General features: G+C 36.8%; 1 protein-coding gene across 1 annotated transcript in view; it reads left to right on the top strand.

Moving 5' to 3' along the window:
- Positions 1-18160, top strand: part of RNF13 (ring finger protein 13) — a 47408-nt gene continuing 29248 nt past the window's right edge. Inside the window, exons 1-4 of the mRNA XM_010584893.1 lie at positions 1-65; positions 6749-6876; positions 9856-9936; positions 15145-15270. Coding sequence (XP_010583195.1) covers positions 6763-6876; positions 9856-9936; positions 15145-15270 — 321 coding nt within the window. The 5' untranslated portion in view covers positions 1-65; positions 6749-6762. The remainder of the gene's footprint in view (positions 66-6748; positions 6877-9855; positions 9937-15144; positions 15271-18160) is intronic.

Genomic DNA, 18160 nt, shown 5'->3' on the forward strand with positions numbered 1-18160 from the left:
CGCCATGGAGTCGGCCTAGGCGCGGCCCTTGGCTCCCCGCGCCGGGCCCTGAGCCGGGCCCGCAGGTGAGGGCCACCGGGGCGGGAGATGCGGTCGCCGGGTCCCCTTGGGCCTCTTCCCTGCTGCCTGGCGCCCTGGCTTCGCGGTGGTTAAGGAATTAGCGGGCCCGTCGCTCCATTGCGCAGCGCTTATTCGCCTCCGCCCTTCGAGCGGCGAGGCGGGGCCGGCTGCGGCCCCGCGGCTCGAGCCCCGCCGCGGTGTGCCCGGCTGCCAGCGTCGCTGGCCCTGGCGCTTGCCTTTCCCGCAGGCCGTCGCTGCGGTCTGTGCGGAGATCCGCCTCGGTCGGTGGGTAAAGGGCTCGCCGGGCATCGCTTCGAGAGCGATGGAAGCTAAATCCTCGCTCTGGCCTTGCACAGCTCTGCCTGCTGCGTGGTTCCTCGGAGGCTGGCTGTGCGCTGAGGCGCTGGCTGTGCTCGGAAGATCGTGAGTAGCATAGAGGCTGGCTGGCTGACAGCCAAATTGCTAATAAAAAGAGGAAAACAAACTGAGAGGAATCGTTCCTGCGCCTTAGCAGATTGGAACGCTGAACCTCCTTTGCGTGCATTAGTTTTCAGTTCGGCGGATACATCTTAGATGGAGATTCGGGTCAGTAATGATACGATGGCATCAAAATGCAAAAAGCCAGAGACACTGGGGCTTTTGGGGACATGTGTGAAAATTATTGATATTTGTGTAACTTTTGTTCATCCACTGCTGGGTAATTTTGGAACGTGCAGCCCAATCTACCAAAATATTTAGAATGTTGTCACTGAGTTTGTGACAGGACAAAGTTTCTGTATGCTCATGTGACTTGTGATTGCTGTAAGCATTGTGATCCTATTTGGCACTAAAATAGAATTTAAGTTTGTTTAATACAGGTGTGCAGGTTAGGTTTTTTTTCCACCAATGGGAGGGGAAACAGCTGTTTTCTGGAGAGAGTTGAAGTGTAAGCATAACCATGTGGGCAAGGAATTGCTTTGTGTTGTCTTCTGCTGTGAAATACGTTTTGAGTTGATTGAGATACAGACTTCTGGAAATTTGATACTTGTATGTACTTTGTGGAGCTTGGTTTGTGGAGAGTTGCCAAAACCTGAATATTCTTATCTGTGTCCCAAGCCATGTAATTTTTTCATGACATAAGTCTTAAATGTGTTCCCAAGGCTTGTTCACGTTGGCAGGTATGAAACTGGTATTTTTGATGGGGTGCAGGTTTATCCTGAAGAATGTTTTCCACTCAGGTTGCCTGTTCTGGTCTGGGAGTCAGTGTATTGTGTTAAAAACACTGTGTGTTTTGTAACACCTTATTATTAATACAAACAATACTGTTAATATATTAAAAGGTAGGCAAGGCGTTCTTAGTGTCCAGTACAGCAGATAGATACATCTGTCGTGTATTGTCAGTTCTTGCATCAAGCTTATTTAGCCATCCTTATCTTCAAGTGAGAATGGACATTTTGCTGTCCTCTTCCTTCAAAAGTGTAATTAGGAATGTATTTTCTATTGTACATACAAAAATACTACTGCTGCCTTATCTTCATGGGCAGTACATTGTCTGATGTATTCCAGGTTACTGTGTTTACTTCATGGTTGTCTTGCTGCTTGTAGATATGCTGTGATACAGCACACCCTACAGCACACCCCACATTTTCACCTCTTCAGTTCTGACCTGGTGATCCTGTTCAGTCCTGTGACGGAGGGATGTAGCTGCTCAGGCTTAGTTTGTTTTGTGAGTTCTAGGATGCAGAGTGGGAAGGAAAAAAAAAAAGACTCTCAAAACACCTAAAGTTACTTAAGGAGAACTTTGCCTATACATACTGGAAAATCAGGGGTAAAGTGCTGGAGATTTAATGCAGAGTCAAGTTTAACTTCTTTTTGTGTGGTTTACAGTATAATCTTTAATTACATACACCTATGTTTGTGTGCTATAAGCTGCCTCGTTCAATTAAGAGTGTGGTCTACAAATGAGCCATGGAATTTCAGGAATTGTAAGGCTTTTTTGCTTGCATTTGAGGCAGTAGTTCTTGGGCCCAGAAGAATCTGTATGTATGTAACTGTTTGACAGAGAAGACTGCACTGTACGTGCATGTTCTCTGCAAGGACAACTTTAATTCTGGTATTTTCGAACCTTGCTCAATACTGTTTTAATGCTTTCTCCGTGTTGTAAGGTATGTGCTGATTTACTGTATTGTTTAAAGTACTGTGATAGCTTCAAGTGTATTGTTGCTTCTGCCGTGGTAAAAATGATAGTATTTTTTGAACAATGGTTGTTTATCCTTATGGTTTCACCGACATCCTCTTTGTTAGGGCAGGCTGATGAGAGAAACTGGTAAATAGGAATTTAGAAATAAAAATTAATGAATTTCGTAATTCATTACGGGTTCCTGTGACTGTAACTTCTGTTCCCCTAACCAGTTGAAAGTTTCGCAAAGCATCATATGTCAGAATGATCGTCATAATCATGAGAACTATTTTTGAAAGTAACAGCTTTTTCCTCCCATTAGTAATAATGAATTTTAATTATCTTCATGTTAGTGTCAGTTTAAATCAAATCTAACTTTCCAGTCTTTGCTTTAATTAATGCTGAGGACCTCAGATCATGGGACAATGCTTTCTGCTTAAAAAACCCACAAAGGATAGGACAGGAGGACAGAAATTCTTAGGTGTTTCTTGATTCTGAAAGAGAATGTAGTAGTCTTGGCTGTGACTTCCTAAGTCAACAAAGTTACAATTTTCAGAATGAAGTATCTACAGTCAGATGAAAACAAATCCACATGGAACCATTTAAATAAGAAGCCTCAATCTAGAGGTTTTCAACAATCATATAAACAGTTTGGATGACCTAATTGAGTTTAATTGTTTGTGAAGTACTTTTAATTCCTCCAATAAAAGAAGTTAGAGGAGATCCAGGTGTTCTGATAAAGCTGTTATTAAGCATGTACCATCTACTTTTAAAACTTGTCCCTGAATTATTTTAACTGTTATAATAATACTGGATCCAGTGTATTTGCTGTTGTTTTGCCGCTATTTTAATTTTAAGTCGTTTCAAGTAATTTCCTACTGTGAGACTAGAAGAATTACTAGAGAGACTTAGTCATCTGTCTATGGACCAAGCAATTCTTTTAAATTCAGCAGTGAAAGTGGTTAGATTTCATGCTGAATGTAGCACTTAATTGTTGCTTGGTTTGTACTCTGAAGTAGCTGGTGTACTGGATCACATGTTTTTTTGTTGAATGTGTTGGAATTTTGAATGTTGGATTTTTTTAGCTTGACTGCATTTAGGTGTGAGTTTTTATAAGGGGAATAAGATATTTTGTACTTCTGTGCTCTTAAGAGATTGCCTGCATATAATCATGTTGTAGCTAAGCCTAAGAGGAATCTGAAGTTCCTCTGTAGGCAGCTAATCATTGTCTGTCTTAAGACTGGATTATGACTGTAGCACAGTACAAAAAGAAATTGTCAGATGTAACTTGTTAGTGGAGGACAGAGGTCCTGATCTTCAGCATTAGGTTGTGTTTTTGCAGTGAAAGGCATTTACAAGTAAGAGCTCAGGGGGAGGTTCTTTCTGGCTGCTTCTCACTAACAGTGACTAGCACCATTGCCATGGGGCTATTCCTGATGCCAGAGATTTTCTGGGAATTAATGATGATCAGGCTCTACACTCCTCTCTTACTGTATCCCAAGTTAGTAAGTTAGGCTGTTGTGGGAGACTTAGTTAGGGAAATTCTCCATTACTACTCCTTGCTCTAAAGAGTTTTTGTTGTTAAGATGGTCCTCTTCAAAGAAAAACAAAAAGGTATTTGTTTAAGCACTAAAATGTATTACTTCACTCAGTTTCATTTGGAATAAACTTTCTGTGTGAAGGAGTTCTCTGTCACTTTTTTTAAAGGCCATGTCCAGCAGACGAAGAGTCTGTTGTCCAGGTGGATCATAATGCAGAATCCCACTGAGTCTTTCCCCTCTAAGCTTGTGTGCTTGTAGCTGTCCCACCAAACTTGAGTAGTACAGTCAGATTGTAAGAGCATGACACACAGAAATGAATGATAGTTGTTGTCTCTCAAGTTCTGTAGATGGAAGTGCTGCTATTAAATGGTCTAGGTTATTAGATAGTTTAAATGCTTTCTTTTAAAATGCAAATTTAGAAAACATCTCCAATGTCAGTGTGCTTATAAAGGCTTATAGTATGCTCATATAGATTAAGTGCATTTTTGTCACTCAGTGTTGATGCAGAACATGTTATACTAGCACTGTGGTGAAATTGTACATTGATGTTGAGTTCTGTTTTAATAAACTTGATAGAATATAACAACTGGGAAAGAGAAAGTGAAAGAGTAAAGTCAGTAAAGAGGTAGAGAAGACAAATACTGGTTTAATTTTAATAGAGACAGGGCTAGGGGAGAGAGGCATGGCAGTAATCCAGCCTGTATTTTGGGAACATCAGACAGGACAGAAGCCTCTATATGTAGCTCATGAGAGGTGGGAGAAGACAGATAGATGGGCATCTGGCCAGGATTCTTATTGAGCTCCACATCTTTCCTCTCTAGAAATCTCTATCCCTTTGTCAGCTAACTATTCCTCCAGTTCAGATTGCATTTCTCAACAGCACAAATTAAGGCTAATCTCAAACTCCCACATACCGTAAGCTGTGGGAAGTATATATACAGGAGTTTAAACCCCTTTAAAAACATTAGGAAACTTCTAAGGGGGAGGAAAAGTATTAAAAGGTACAGTTTATGTGGAAATTCAAGGACTCCAAAGTGAGGAAATGCTGCTTTTATGGCTCCTTGTGCAACTTCAGTTTATCCATTTGCCCTTTTGTGTAGAAATGGCTATATAGTTTAATAAATCATATTCTCATATTTTTCCCTTACAGAACCTTGCTTCATTCAGTATGAGAGTTGCATGCACTAAAAGACATAAGTCAGTTATGTGGAAGGCTGAAACTTCTTCCTCTCCCTTGCCTAACCCAAGTTCTTGGATGCTTGATTTTGCAATTTAGGTAGTAGAATTTTTACCTACATATGAGTGTGTATTAGGTAATTGCCTCTTGTTTGTATTAGAATCTGAAAGACCTGCATTAGATGAAATGTCCATGGGCACATGGTATTGAGCATTTTAGGCTAAAGCTTTGCAGAGACACCATTTCTTACTACATTAAACATGATATTTAGCAGATTTGCACCATGTTGTTTATATGTATGTGAATTGTGAGAACATACATTTGAGAGCCCTATAATAAGTGTGGAGGAAGTTGGTCTTTCACAGACATTCAGTAAATTCTGTGGTCCTAAGGAATAGCCTTTATATCAGTCATGGAAATTACATTTCAACATGAATCATGTTTGTTGTCTAGATCGGGACTCTCATTGGTGCCAGAAAAATGATTATTTGGAAGAAATAAGTGGAAAGTAATCTGTAACCTGTTTCAAAGAATACTGAGTTTCTAAGCTGAGTAGTGCTATGTATTATTATCTTAGGTGTTAGCATTCATCTTTGCTGGAAAGAATTGAATTGTTCAGAATTTAAACATTGTATCTTTAACATCCATGTTGTATTTGATGGGCAAATTCTGTGGCTTCAAGATATGTATGATTGTAAAATTGGCCAATTTTTGGTATGAGAGATTACAGAATGAAATCTATTACCATTGCAGTTGATGCAGGTGTTAAATTTGAGAGCAAGTTCAAAATTCTGTTCATGCAAATGTTTGTTTTGTTTGGGTTGTTTTTTGTTGGTGGGTTTTTTTGAGGGTAATGTGATACTCTCAATGACTTCAGTTAAGGGTGCAGATATCATTGCTCATACAAGGAGGGCATTCAGGCCCTAAATTTGTGTGTTAAATACATTAAAAAAACAACCCAAACCTTCTTTGTGTGGCAAAGGAAAAATATAAAAATATTTGTTTTGCTTTCTCCTAACCTCTCTCTTCTTTTTTTTTTTCTTTGATTAATGATTAATCAGCAGTTTTAAAGAACAGTTTCTGTTAGAAAACATGTCCCTTTATTTCCGGACACAAGCTGTTGTTTTTTGCTGCTGGTTTTGATGAACATTTATTAACAAAGCGGAATTAACTTCCTTTTAATGTCATGAGCTTGTGAAATACTTTACAGAGTACTTGTGTTCTTTTATTAAAGATCTCAGAAATGCACACACTTTACAGGAGACTACATCTGCTGTCCAGACCATGAGTCACATTTGAGCATTTGTGAATTTTAGTGAAGTTGATAGAACTAGTTTGTATTTGTTACCTGTTGGTATCACACTGGTTTTGCAAGTGTATATTTAGAATAAACGCTTTTAGTAGAATTCCTCCAGGTACATGAGGAATTTTGCTGATTTGGATTTATGCTACAAGAAGGGAAGGTTAAAATTGAGAATGTCTTGAGGATGATTAATATCATGTAAGTGTTTATTCCTGTATACTGCTTGCATTGCTATGTGTTGCCTAAAGCTTTTTGAAGTGCTACTATTATAATTTTTGTGTTTTATGCCTGTATTCTCATGGAGGTTACATGTTCTTAGCAAAGGGGACTTCTATCTCTAAAATAATCATATAAATTAAAGATTACTTGTTTCTCAAAAGTAAAGGTAGAATAACATTTTGTGTACTTAATTTAGGAGAAAAGTTTTAACTGACCAATAGAACCCAGTAAAATGACAGAGGAAAATATTTGCTATATACCTTGACTCTCTTTTTTTTTTTTTGTTGCAGATATTACATAAAATATGCTGTTGTCAATAGGAATGCTGATGTTGTCTGCTACTCAGATATACACTATTTTGACTGTTCAGTTATTTGCTTTCCTGAATCTTTTACCTGTGGAGGCAGATATTTTAGCAGTAAGTATAAGAATATTTTTCTACATAGATGAAATCTCTATAAAACTGAATCTTCTTTTAAGCTATTCTATTAATGAATCAGATAGTACAATAAATGTTATAGCAGGTTGCTTGGAATGGAATTGCCTTAACACTTTAGTTCAATAAAAAAATAAATTGTACATTTTCAAATGAGCTTACAGATGGTGTGTGCTCAGATACCATGGCAGTGAAAGCACTTAATTCCCTTAGTCATTTAACAAGTTCCAATCTGACCAGATATCCTATTGCATGTTATAACCCTGTTAAAAGAACTCCATAATTATTTGGTTTAGACAGCAATTTAAGTTTTGGTGATGGATGCCATTTTGTAGGGTAACTGTATATAAATAAATAAAGTAAAATAATCTTCTATGGCTAGTATAATTTGTGTGTGCTGGAGGCCTTGTCAGTAAAGTTTTTGTGTATGTTACACCTAGATATATTTTTTTGAATAGCTGATAACCTCTGCTATCATTAAGAATAATATTTTTGGGGTGTGTAGGATTTTTAAATGACCAGACTGATAAACAGTGTAATGAACATAGGGTCAGCGGTAAAAGTTGTTGCTGGGCTATTTATTACCAATTTTATATATCGTGTAGTTTTATGGAGGAAGTTATATGTGTCTTTGTAGGATAGAACTTAAGCCACTGACATAATTAAACCTAAGTACTGTAGTCTATATATTCTCTGCTAGTTACAGTCATATCCAGGAGAGTTGATAATATATCATTTAATTTAGGAGAACAGACTGAAAAACCCGTGAAGCTAAATGTTAAAATAAAAATACTTAAAACTTTGTGGTAATGTGAGGTTGATGAATACTCAGTTATGTTATTTGGATCTTTGGGTTGTTACTGTTACTATTTGCTGTAGATAAAAATTTTAAGAAACAGTTAATGCAGATAGATAATTGCTTTATTATGGAACTGACATCACCATTCTATTGTGAAATTTTAAACTGGCTTTCTACTGTAAACCTCATTTCCCCTTCCCCCTTTCCACTCTCACCATGCCTGTGTTTCCTCTTTTCATAAAAAAAAAAATTAATTTTAATGCTTGCTACTTCCTCCCTTAGAAAAGATATTTTAAAAAAAACCAAAACAAACCCCCCACCAACCTCAAAAAAAAAAAAAAAAGGAAAAAAGGCATTTTGGAAGTTCAGTTTAATTTTTTCTATTTGAGCTTCTGTATGCAGTATTCTAAAATAATTCAATCTAAAAAATGAAGTGTCTTTTATTCTTGGATATTTGGAAGTTACAGATCTATTCTGAGAATGTCTTTGAAGTAGGAAATGAAGAGGTGAACGAGACACTTACTAAAACTTTGCTGTGAAAAGGAGCCAGTTGAATGCTTGTGAGATACTCTGAAGAAGAGGGAATGTTTACACACTGTCACATGGAATTGAAGGCATACAGATATCTTGTAATCTTGAGAGATTTCATGGTTTATTGATTGCCCATTTGGGGAGCAAAATCCAGGCTGAAGTTTTGGGTTCGCCAACAAAAGAAATTCTTCTTTTCCCTACTGACTTAGGTGTATTTTTATGCTTTTGTGTTCTCATGTAGTTGCACCCTCAAATGAAGGAGTATGTTTGTATAAAGTACTGTTAAGTGTATATGAGGTTATTTTTTAAATAAGGGATAAAAATAAACAGGTTTGTGTCTGACTCAGTTTAAGTTGGGGCTTGCTCAGTGATTCAGGGGAAAACTTACTGTAGCACAGGCTCAGGAAGGGTGTTTTGAAGAAGGTAGCTGAGTGAATAGTGAGTATGGAGGAAGACAGTGTACTGGCGCAGAGGTGTGCTACATGATGGAAGGATGGAAGACCAGGAGGGAGAAGTTGTATGGAGCAGATTGATTATACAGAGCAAAAACACTTCCTTGAAATTTGCCTCCGTTCCTACCTCTTTCCCCTCAATTTTATTAAAGTCTGTGGAGCGGAGGCTCCTTTGAAATATTGCTCCTTTGAAAGAGTTAAGATAAATGATGGTAGTGTTTTTCTTTGAACTATGGTTTGAGTTCCCCTGTCCAAGTCTGGCTCTTAGGAAATATCTTGTCCCTCTGAAATAAACACAATCCTTACTTCACTGTTCTGTATGACAATTGGATGATAACAGTGAATAGATAAATATTTCTCAGTCACTAAACTAATAAAACTTAACCAACTGATGTGCATTCAAGTCAGTTATTGTATAATTTACAACTTCAGCAGGAAACTAACTTTTTTTACTTTTAATGGAAAGAATTTTAGCATACATACAATTTGTACTTTTTTTTGGTATGGATTCTGCATTGGTTAGGCATATCATAGAGCTACAAAACATGAACAAGGAAAGGGGAAACAAAGCTTCCACAGTTTTAAGGTCTTTACAGTATTCCTCTGTTTTGAAATGAAAGCTTATAGTTAGTATAAAACAAAACTGTAGAGAGAGTTTTCAGCTACTAACCTGAATAGCTAGCAGGGAATTGAGAAGGGGTAATATATGGAGGCTATTCTGTGCCTACAATAAACCACCTGTTAGAAGCTGTTCTTCCCCGTATGCAACTGAATTCAAAGCAAAACAGCAAAAACACCACCATCCAAAAAAAAGCCCCACACCCAAAAAGCCCAGCTCTTCACATTTTTGCTTTTTTGGGGTTGTTTGTAGTTTTCTCGTCTGAATATATGATGGTATTTGAATTGTAGACAGTAGAAAGAAAAATTTAACATTCAGATAATTCAATGAAAGACCTATTTATTACTTTCTTGTTCTGACAACTAGATAAGAATGATGTTGACGTGTGTGGAAGACAAGTGGAAGAAGCAATTTTGTGGTTTCATTGACAGTCACAAGAGGTCCTATGTCTGATAAATATTTTAATCTAAAAAAAAATGTGCAGTGTTGTTTATTTACACTTGTTGTCTATTTCTGTCTTGTTGAAAACCTGAATTTTCTTTAAAATTTATTTCTCTTAGTATAACCTTGAAAATGGAACCCAGACCTTTGATGATCTACCTGCTAGATTTGGCTACAGACTGCCAGCAGAAGGCTTGAAGGTAAAAAAAAAAAAAAAGTATATATCCTGAATATATATAGAGGACCATATCTGCTGAACACTTCTTCTGTAGGCTAAAAAAGAGAAAAGTTAAATGAATATAGTATTGAGGAAAAATAAATACAGAACTGATTAATCTACTTCTCAAGCAAAACAAATGTACAAAGGGTCTGATATGAACTGTTGCCTGTGAATAGGAGATTCCTCTCCTAAAAGAGAATTTTGGTAATCTGACCTTTTGTATGTAAGAGACAATTTGCTGAACATTTTTAATAAATAAATAAATTTAAAATAGCTGAATGATGGGAATCTAAGTAAGTAAGTTTGGTAGACCATTGTTTTTTCTGAAGTTGGTGGCAATACTGATATATGATGTCAGTTACCTTGCACTGGTATCAGTGGATGCCAGATTGAATTTTGTCTTCATTTATTTAAAAAAAAAAAAATACCTGGAGGATTTATTGTCTCTGTAGGGTTGTATATTGGCGAGCCCTTTTGCACTGTAAAGTGTGGAAAGGCAAGAGAGATTATCTTCCTTGCATGTGGCCCACATTAAGAGTGTTGTGTAAAGGAATTGTAGCTCATTTTCTTGGGAAAATACAAGAACTGTTGTCGGTTTGCTTCCCTCTTTGCATTTCTTAAGCAACTGAATGGAGAAGCTCAAGGGCTGCAGTTCTGCCTTAACCCCTGCGTGTTGTGCCACAAAGCTAGTGGCTGTAGCATGTGGTTGATTGTGCACCCTTTCCTTACACAGCCTCCTTTCAATTGCATTCTGCACCCCATAGCAGATGAGAAGTTCCTCATTCTCCCAGTGCTCCTCTCAGGCATGTGTTGCACTAATGCTATTTTATTTTACTCTGTGCCATTAAGTGGGGAAGATGTAGATAGCACATATAAACATTTTTGTTAGTTGTCTGTCACAGGGTCTTATACTCCAAATAAAATTGTATTGGGATAGGAATGCTGTGACATGAATTGAAAACTGGACATAGGATTGTTAACAGAAGGCACTAGTAAGTGATAATATATTGAATTAGCAGAAAAAGTACATGTGACTTTTTTAAAATTTTGTTAATCCAGTTTGTTAATCCAGTTTGATATATAAGAACTAAAAAGCACGTAAATATTATAGTGTATTAAATTGTAAAATGCACCTAGTATTAGAGAAGACAGAAGTAAGGTGTAGGGATTTGCAAATGTTAATGGAACTGGAAAGGGAAAAATCATATTGATATATTATGCAAAGTGGTTAATGTGCAAAAAATGTCAAAGATGGCTATAACCATGGGAATACATATAGGACTTGATCATTATTTTGCACTAGATTAGAAATTCTGAAAACGTGATGTCTTCTGAAATACAGCAGCAAGCATGCTTTGTGCAGTGGGACAATTTCTTTTCCGTGTGTCTGGTGTGGTTAATACACTTGGTATGTAGTAAGATGTGTAGATGGACTGAATGAAATTAATAGAAGGGAAATTATGTTCAAGGTGAAATGGGAAAGTACTATGAAGAAGATTAAATAAATATAGCTTCTGTAGACAACGATGAGAAGGCATGTTCTACTCTTTCTGATTTCTGCGAAGGTAGCAGCTGTCCATACTTTCTGGTGGCAGTAGTCAGAAACTGGTGTAAAGACAAACCCACTTCTATCTGTGTAAAATAAGATAGAGGAGATAGAAAATATATTATTTAAAATAAATAATACATGGTGACATTAACGCTGCAAACTGGTGTCACAGTCCTGCTGCTTAGAAAAGTATTTAAAAGCTAGATGAATGTCCAGTTCAGTTATAGTCTTCACATCCTCTGAGGTAAGTTTGTTGCTGAGATTATGTAGCTGATGCTTGTTGTCAAATGCTGGTGTGCTGTGTTGAATTCAAGAGCAGCGGGCATGCTGCATTTTTCTCTTTGCCTGACATAAGATGCCTATGCACTGACATGAACCATTTACTTTCTCTAGGATCACATTCTTGCAGTCAGTGTCAGTAAGTTTGTTCATTTAAGATAAATCTTATTTTCTGTTCCTTTCCTGTGCTTGAAACACTAATCTACAAGAAAAGCAATTTAGTTCAGTTGTCCAGTTTACTCCTTGTGTGAAGTTCACATTTCGTTACTTTATTTGTTGTGGAAGTGGCTACGTGGAGTCAGTCTTGTGGCAGTAACTTGTTTGTCTGGCTGTCACTTTGAACAGTGCATGAGTAAGTATTTATGACTGAGATGTAGGTATTTTTTATTTTGTATAAGAATTCTAAGCTGTAAACACATTTAGGCAGACTACCTTCCAAGTTCCGGTGAACGGGAATTGCTATCATTTACGCACCTATGGAGACCGTGAATAGCACATGGGGGCAGAGAGCTGCTTTCCTATTCATTCTGACTGTAGCCTGTATGGTCCCAAAATCTGGCTCTGCATCATCGTTGATGTTGCAATGCTTGTGAATAAACACTACACAAAAAATGAAGCTGATGTGAAGGTACAAGGTTGGATCTCTCTTTGATTGCATGGTGTCCTTTTGATCCCAAAGGGGAATAAATTGCTGTAAGAATTTGTGTAACACTAAGAATTTCTCTGCAAATGAAACTTCAAGAAGACTTCATTTCCATGCCCAGTGGGTTTTATCATGGGGAGAAGTGGTGTTAGAGCTGTATAGTTGTTTACTGACTATATTGAGAAACAGAGGGTGATTAAGTGATTTGCCCAAGTAGTGAGCCAATTTAATACATCAAAAATAGATATAAGGAGCTTTGATTCTAACCATTCTAACTGTTGGACAGCTCTGTGTCTTAACTAAGGTAGATGTCATCACCTGTGTAGAAATAATAATGAGTTTTAATCCTGAATATAATACTAAAACTTTTTTCCTTGTTTGCATTAAGATTTTATTACTTAAAAAAATGCTATGATATTGGTTGAAATAGGATGAAAATAGTATACTTTTTCAATGCTTATGATTAAGATTTATTAATATGAAACTTGTAAAACACAGTCTGTCAGATTCTACAATAATTTGTGCCAAAGCATAAATGTAGGTGCCTTTTTTTTTTTTTTGGCTTGTATGCTCTAGTTAAAGTGGTCAGTCATTTGTGCCTGTGTTCTTAGAAGAACAGGTCCTCAATTAAAGATATTTAAGAAAGTATGGTAGCATTCAGAAAAATCCAGTGTAGTCATAGTTAGCTTTTGGTTTCTATGTATGCATTTCTTGAACTGTAAGATGATGTTGTGTGATTTGTGTAAAACTTCTCTGTAGAATGCAGTTGGTTCCAGATGTACCACTCAAGTTAAAAAAGAGTAAATGCTTTGTGTGAAACTACGTAACATAAGTAGCATTTGCTATACAAATCTGGAACCTTAGGGACCTAAATTTGGCTGTCAGCAAATCAGTGTAGAATTTTCAGTGGATATTGCTTTTAATTGTTACAGGCTCTGTAATGTTGTGCCTGTCACCACAAACTTGGCAAAGAACAGGTTGCTGGTGCAGCTTCTCTGCCAAAAGGAATATTATCATTACAAAACCCTATTCCTCAAAACAAAATTGCTTCTCTCTGTTGTAGGTTAAACTTTATGAATAATACATATTTATGGATAAAATGTAAGATTATATATAAAAAGTACATTTTAACTGACAATTTATATATATAAACTGTGTATATATATAAACTTACATGTATTTTATATATTTAAACTGACAGTTTATATGTATATATTATTATATAATATAGTTATATATAATAATTATTGTTTCTACAAAGGTGATGACATCTGTATCTGTAAAGCTGTCAGTGAAAACTGAGTTTAAAGCTCTTGAGGATATATCTAGAACTGTAGCAATAATTTCGTGAGCCCGCAGCAGTGCAGCCTCTCACGATCTGTATTTGCATAAGCCAAATTACTTATATTCTTATTTTCTGGCAATTCACTGCTCTTTATCCGTGTAATAATTTGCTGTGCCTTTAAAACTGATTTAAACAAGTGTGAATCTTGTAGGAATAGTCTGATGTCAAATGATACTCCATTGCATTAGGATCCAAAAGCCTCTATCACACTGTGACCTTATTGCATGAACACCTTACAAAGAAAGTAATTTTTCTGAAGAGGTGTATTTCAAATGAAAAGTAGACAAAATCTCCTCTAGGTGTACAGTCCGGACTTCTCTGTATCTTGGTAATCAAAATCTGTTGTGAAGAGACTGACAGAAGGGAATCTAATTAATATCAATCTAATTATTAATTAACTAACAAATTAATATTAATCTAATTAATAAAGAAGCTCATTTTTAGGTGATCTAGAGATGTGACCAAGGAAGCAAGCATATTCTAGTAAAGGAAAAAGGGAAGGTCTGCTCTTTTTGGAGCTAGAACAAATACTATTGCGCAGTATGTGTTATATTCTTTCGACATTTGTCTTGCGTAAATTTCTGTCAGCAGTGTTTATAGAGCATTTACAGTAGTAGGGAAGAAAGTTCTAGGGAGCAGGCAACCCTGAAGTCACAGCATTGTAAGTATACAACAGAGGGACTAGTGTCAGTGCATTCAGTATTCAGGTGAGCTGGTTTCCTCCAAGAGAAGCTGGAGAATTTTTCAGCAGATGTTAAAAGCATGAGGTTAGGAGAGTTTCTACTGCAAACATTTTCAGTGGTGGGGTACTAACTTGGTCACCTAAAAACAATCCAGAGATTGCTTCGAGATTGGTATTGCCAGAATTTCCTACTTCTGTGAATCTTTCAGCTGTAGCAGATTTGATGACCTATAGTCTTTGCTTACCATAGTAAACCAGCTATTTTGTATGCTAGTTCAGTTTTTATTTCACACAGCTAACTTTCTTCGGTTTCCCCTTCTTAGGCTACTATACTTCAGTTTTCTTGATTAGTCTCCATATGTCTTAGGATAATAGTTCCACAATATTCATGTAGTATATGCAGTCCTCTCTATGCTGAATTATACTGGAAAGTCTGAGTTATGAACTTCAGATGAGGTAGTTGGAAAAACTATATTTTCTTTCTAACTTTCTAATTCTTTACAGACATAAAGATTCTGATGAATCAAAATAGTCAGGGATGTAGCAGAAATCTTGCTATGATATGGGACTGAGTTGATAATAAGAATTTGTTTAGCTATTGTATGAAAGCATACAATTTTCTGCCTTAACAAAAGGCTTGGCAGACAAGTATAAGGAAAAAGAAATGAAGTTCCTGTTTCTGTTTTCTAGGGGTTCCTAATAAATTCAAAACCAGAGAATGCATGTGAGCCTATAGCCCCACCTCCATTCAAAGACAACTCGACCAGTGTTTTTATTGTGTTAATTCGAAGGCTGGAGTGTAACTTTGATACCAAGGTAAGATTTTATGGTGTTTTTTTTTGTTTGGTTTATTTTGGTTTTAATCCCCCCCACACTTTCTGTTCCAAAGTCTTAAAGAATTTACTGGTGTTTCAGAAGAATATCTATAGCTAACAGCAGGATAGATACTGATGCAAAGGGAAGGGAGAGTTTTATTGTCTACAGGAAGATGAAGCAGTATTGTAATATGATTTAATTTAATATTACCTGTTTGTGACCCAACTTACATGGCAAATAAGGGTGAAGGATGCTGCAGTTTTATAATAGAAAGCATTCAGTAGCAATATCAGCTTTTCTTGCCACTTAGACTCTTTGCTGCCAGGGATCGCAGGGGAGATTAGGGAATGGAGATAACATAAGAGCACCCAAAATCTGGAAGCCACTTTCCTGATTTGTTTTTTTGTTTTTAATAGCTGGATCATCTTGTGGCTCACACTGGGACCCCATAAACAATGGTTGTGTCACAGTTGGTTGATAGGGAGAGGACACAGTGCACTGCTGGGTAGAAACAGGCACAAGTGGAATGTTTTTAAAAGGGTATAACAGCTAGATGTTATATTATGAAGTACTTATAATATAAAAATTTTGACCTGTAGCTGAAGTGGAGTATTCTCTGTGTTATTTTAAAAATACAAAATTTTTTGTGTTTGGCTAGAATATATGGTTTTCTTGAAAATGACCCTGATATATGGGGCAGCAAAGGATGTCTTAAGGAAAACAGGGCTCTTCAATTTGTTGTTGACTTTCATGAACCAAAAGGAGATCCAGCTGTACTTGCTGCTATCTGGTATATTCAGTTATGTGGTATTGTGGTTAAACATGTAAATTCTTCCCAGACTGTAGATTCCAGCTGTAGAGGCAGCCTCACTACTCATGTAATCTACCTTCACATCAAACTCAGGAATGTCATATATTTTGTACTGTGAATCCTGTCACCATGTGTGTATATGGCTTAGTGGGAAAAAGAAAGGGAAATGACACTTGTCTTTTTCATGTCCTTTTTGACTGTCTAATTGCTGCCCCTAAATTGATGGGACATTATTACTGCTGAAGTCACTGTTAAAGGAACAGGTCAGAATTTTTCCAGTGGAATACATTTTTAATCAGAAATATGTCAAATGCTTGTTCACTGAAAACAACTTGTTTTGTTGAAGAAGTTAGCACTGTGGCTGAGCCTTCAGCTTTTTTACTCTGGGTGCTAAACCAGAAAAATCACATCTCTGTTGCTGGTCACAGAATTCTGAGATTCTGAGAAGCTTTGGAAAGCCGCATAGCTGAAGGCAAGAGTCAAGCATGGAGAGACATGCAGAATTGCTTTTCCACATAGCTATCAACTTAGTAAATGTGAACTCTTGTATTTTAATTTTACACATCTTGGTTTGCCACACGCAGTCAATGAGTGTTCCTTGCAGAAACTGGAAGATTTGTACATTATCATTGAGGTATTTCCATGGTCAGTTCTTTAAGGATTCAGTTACGCTAGCTCTGTAAGTAAGCATTTTTTGGTTATGTTTTATATTTCATGTGATAGCCACAGAAAAGTGGATTCCCATACATTTCTTTCTTAGACAAAGGGCAAGGTAGAAAGTGGATCAGAAGTTCCAAGGTGAGCATGGGTATCTGTGTACTCACTGGCCAGTGAATTCACTTTTATATTATGTTGTTAATACTATTGCAGTATTGTGTTACGTAATTTCCTACATACTACAGCATTTTGCGCTGAAGTTTCTGCCAGGGAGTGGCATGTGCACTGAGATGTGAGTTATATTACATACCAGCTACTTGACAGGATGTAGACTTTAACAAAAACTGGAGTTTATTTGAAAGTCCCATCTCTTCCTGTTTTACATTGAAAACTGCAAATACAGATGCATTGCTGTTTCTTGGTTTTTATTGTGTATGAATCTTTACTAGGCCAGAAACGGTCTTCTTTTCCCTTCCATCTCTCTCATAGCATCTAGTGATTTTTTTACAGAAAAAATTGCCACAGTAGGAGAAGGGTAAAAGCCGGAAGCAAGTAGAAGCAGTTCAGAGCCTTTTGGAATGTCTTCTCACTTGTTACAACTGATTTTTACTGCTGTCTGTGTTGGTGACTAGCATGGGAAGGGACTCGTCAAGAGAGGGTGGTGCTGTGCTTTCAACTCCTGCATAATTACAAAACTTACTTCTCAAGCCTGCATTTAGGGTCTGTTCATCAGTGACTCTGAAATACGTTGTTGACGACATGTAGGAAGCATCATGTATTTTCTGCCAACATAAAAGGTCTGTTCGGCAAAATAAGCATCATGTAAAATTGTGCTACAGTGGAAAAACTTATTAGAATGGTCTGGGATTATATGTAATTTAAGTAAATGATACCTCGCTATATTAAAACTGTCTCTTAAGGCACAAAAGCCAGCAAATACATAATTAAACTTTACATCATTTTATGTATGCACTATGGATATTTTCTGTAATGAGATAATACTGGCCGAATTCCCAACCATGCATTTATGTTTACACCTAAAACTATTTGGTTTTGGTTTTTTTGTTTGGGTTTTTTTTAACATTGGGATTTCTCAAGGTATCTGTGTTTTCCAATAACATTGTTCTGCTGTTTGGAATATAGTTGTTAGGAGTATGGGGAGAGAATCTGAATTGAAGGTGCTCTGAGGCATGTAACTGTTGAATAAAGAGTTGATTGTCTTTTTCTTGTAGTGGAAAGCTACTATGCAACAAGAAAGCACTTCCTGAAGCTGTACCATCCTGCTTAGATGTATCTTAAGACTGGGTTAATGCTTCAGTTTTGGTGCACAATTAATGTTTTTGTCTTTGTGACCCTGGGTAGCGAGGGTGACCTTGCAACTTCACAGTATAATTGAACAGGCAATTGCTACTGCTTTTTGCA

The sequence above is a fragment of the Haliaeetus leucocephalus genome, unplaced genomic scaffold (genome assembly GCF_000737465.1).
Source record: "Haliaeetus leucocephalus isolate CR32 unplaced genomic scaffold, Haliaeetus_leucocephalus-4.0 Scaffold1014, whole genome shotgun sequence".
NCBI classification, from domain to species: domain Eukaryota; kingdom Metazoa; phylum Chordata; class Aves; order Accipitriformes; family Accipitridae; genus Haliaeetus; species Haliaeetus leucocephalus.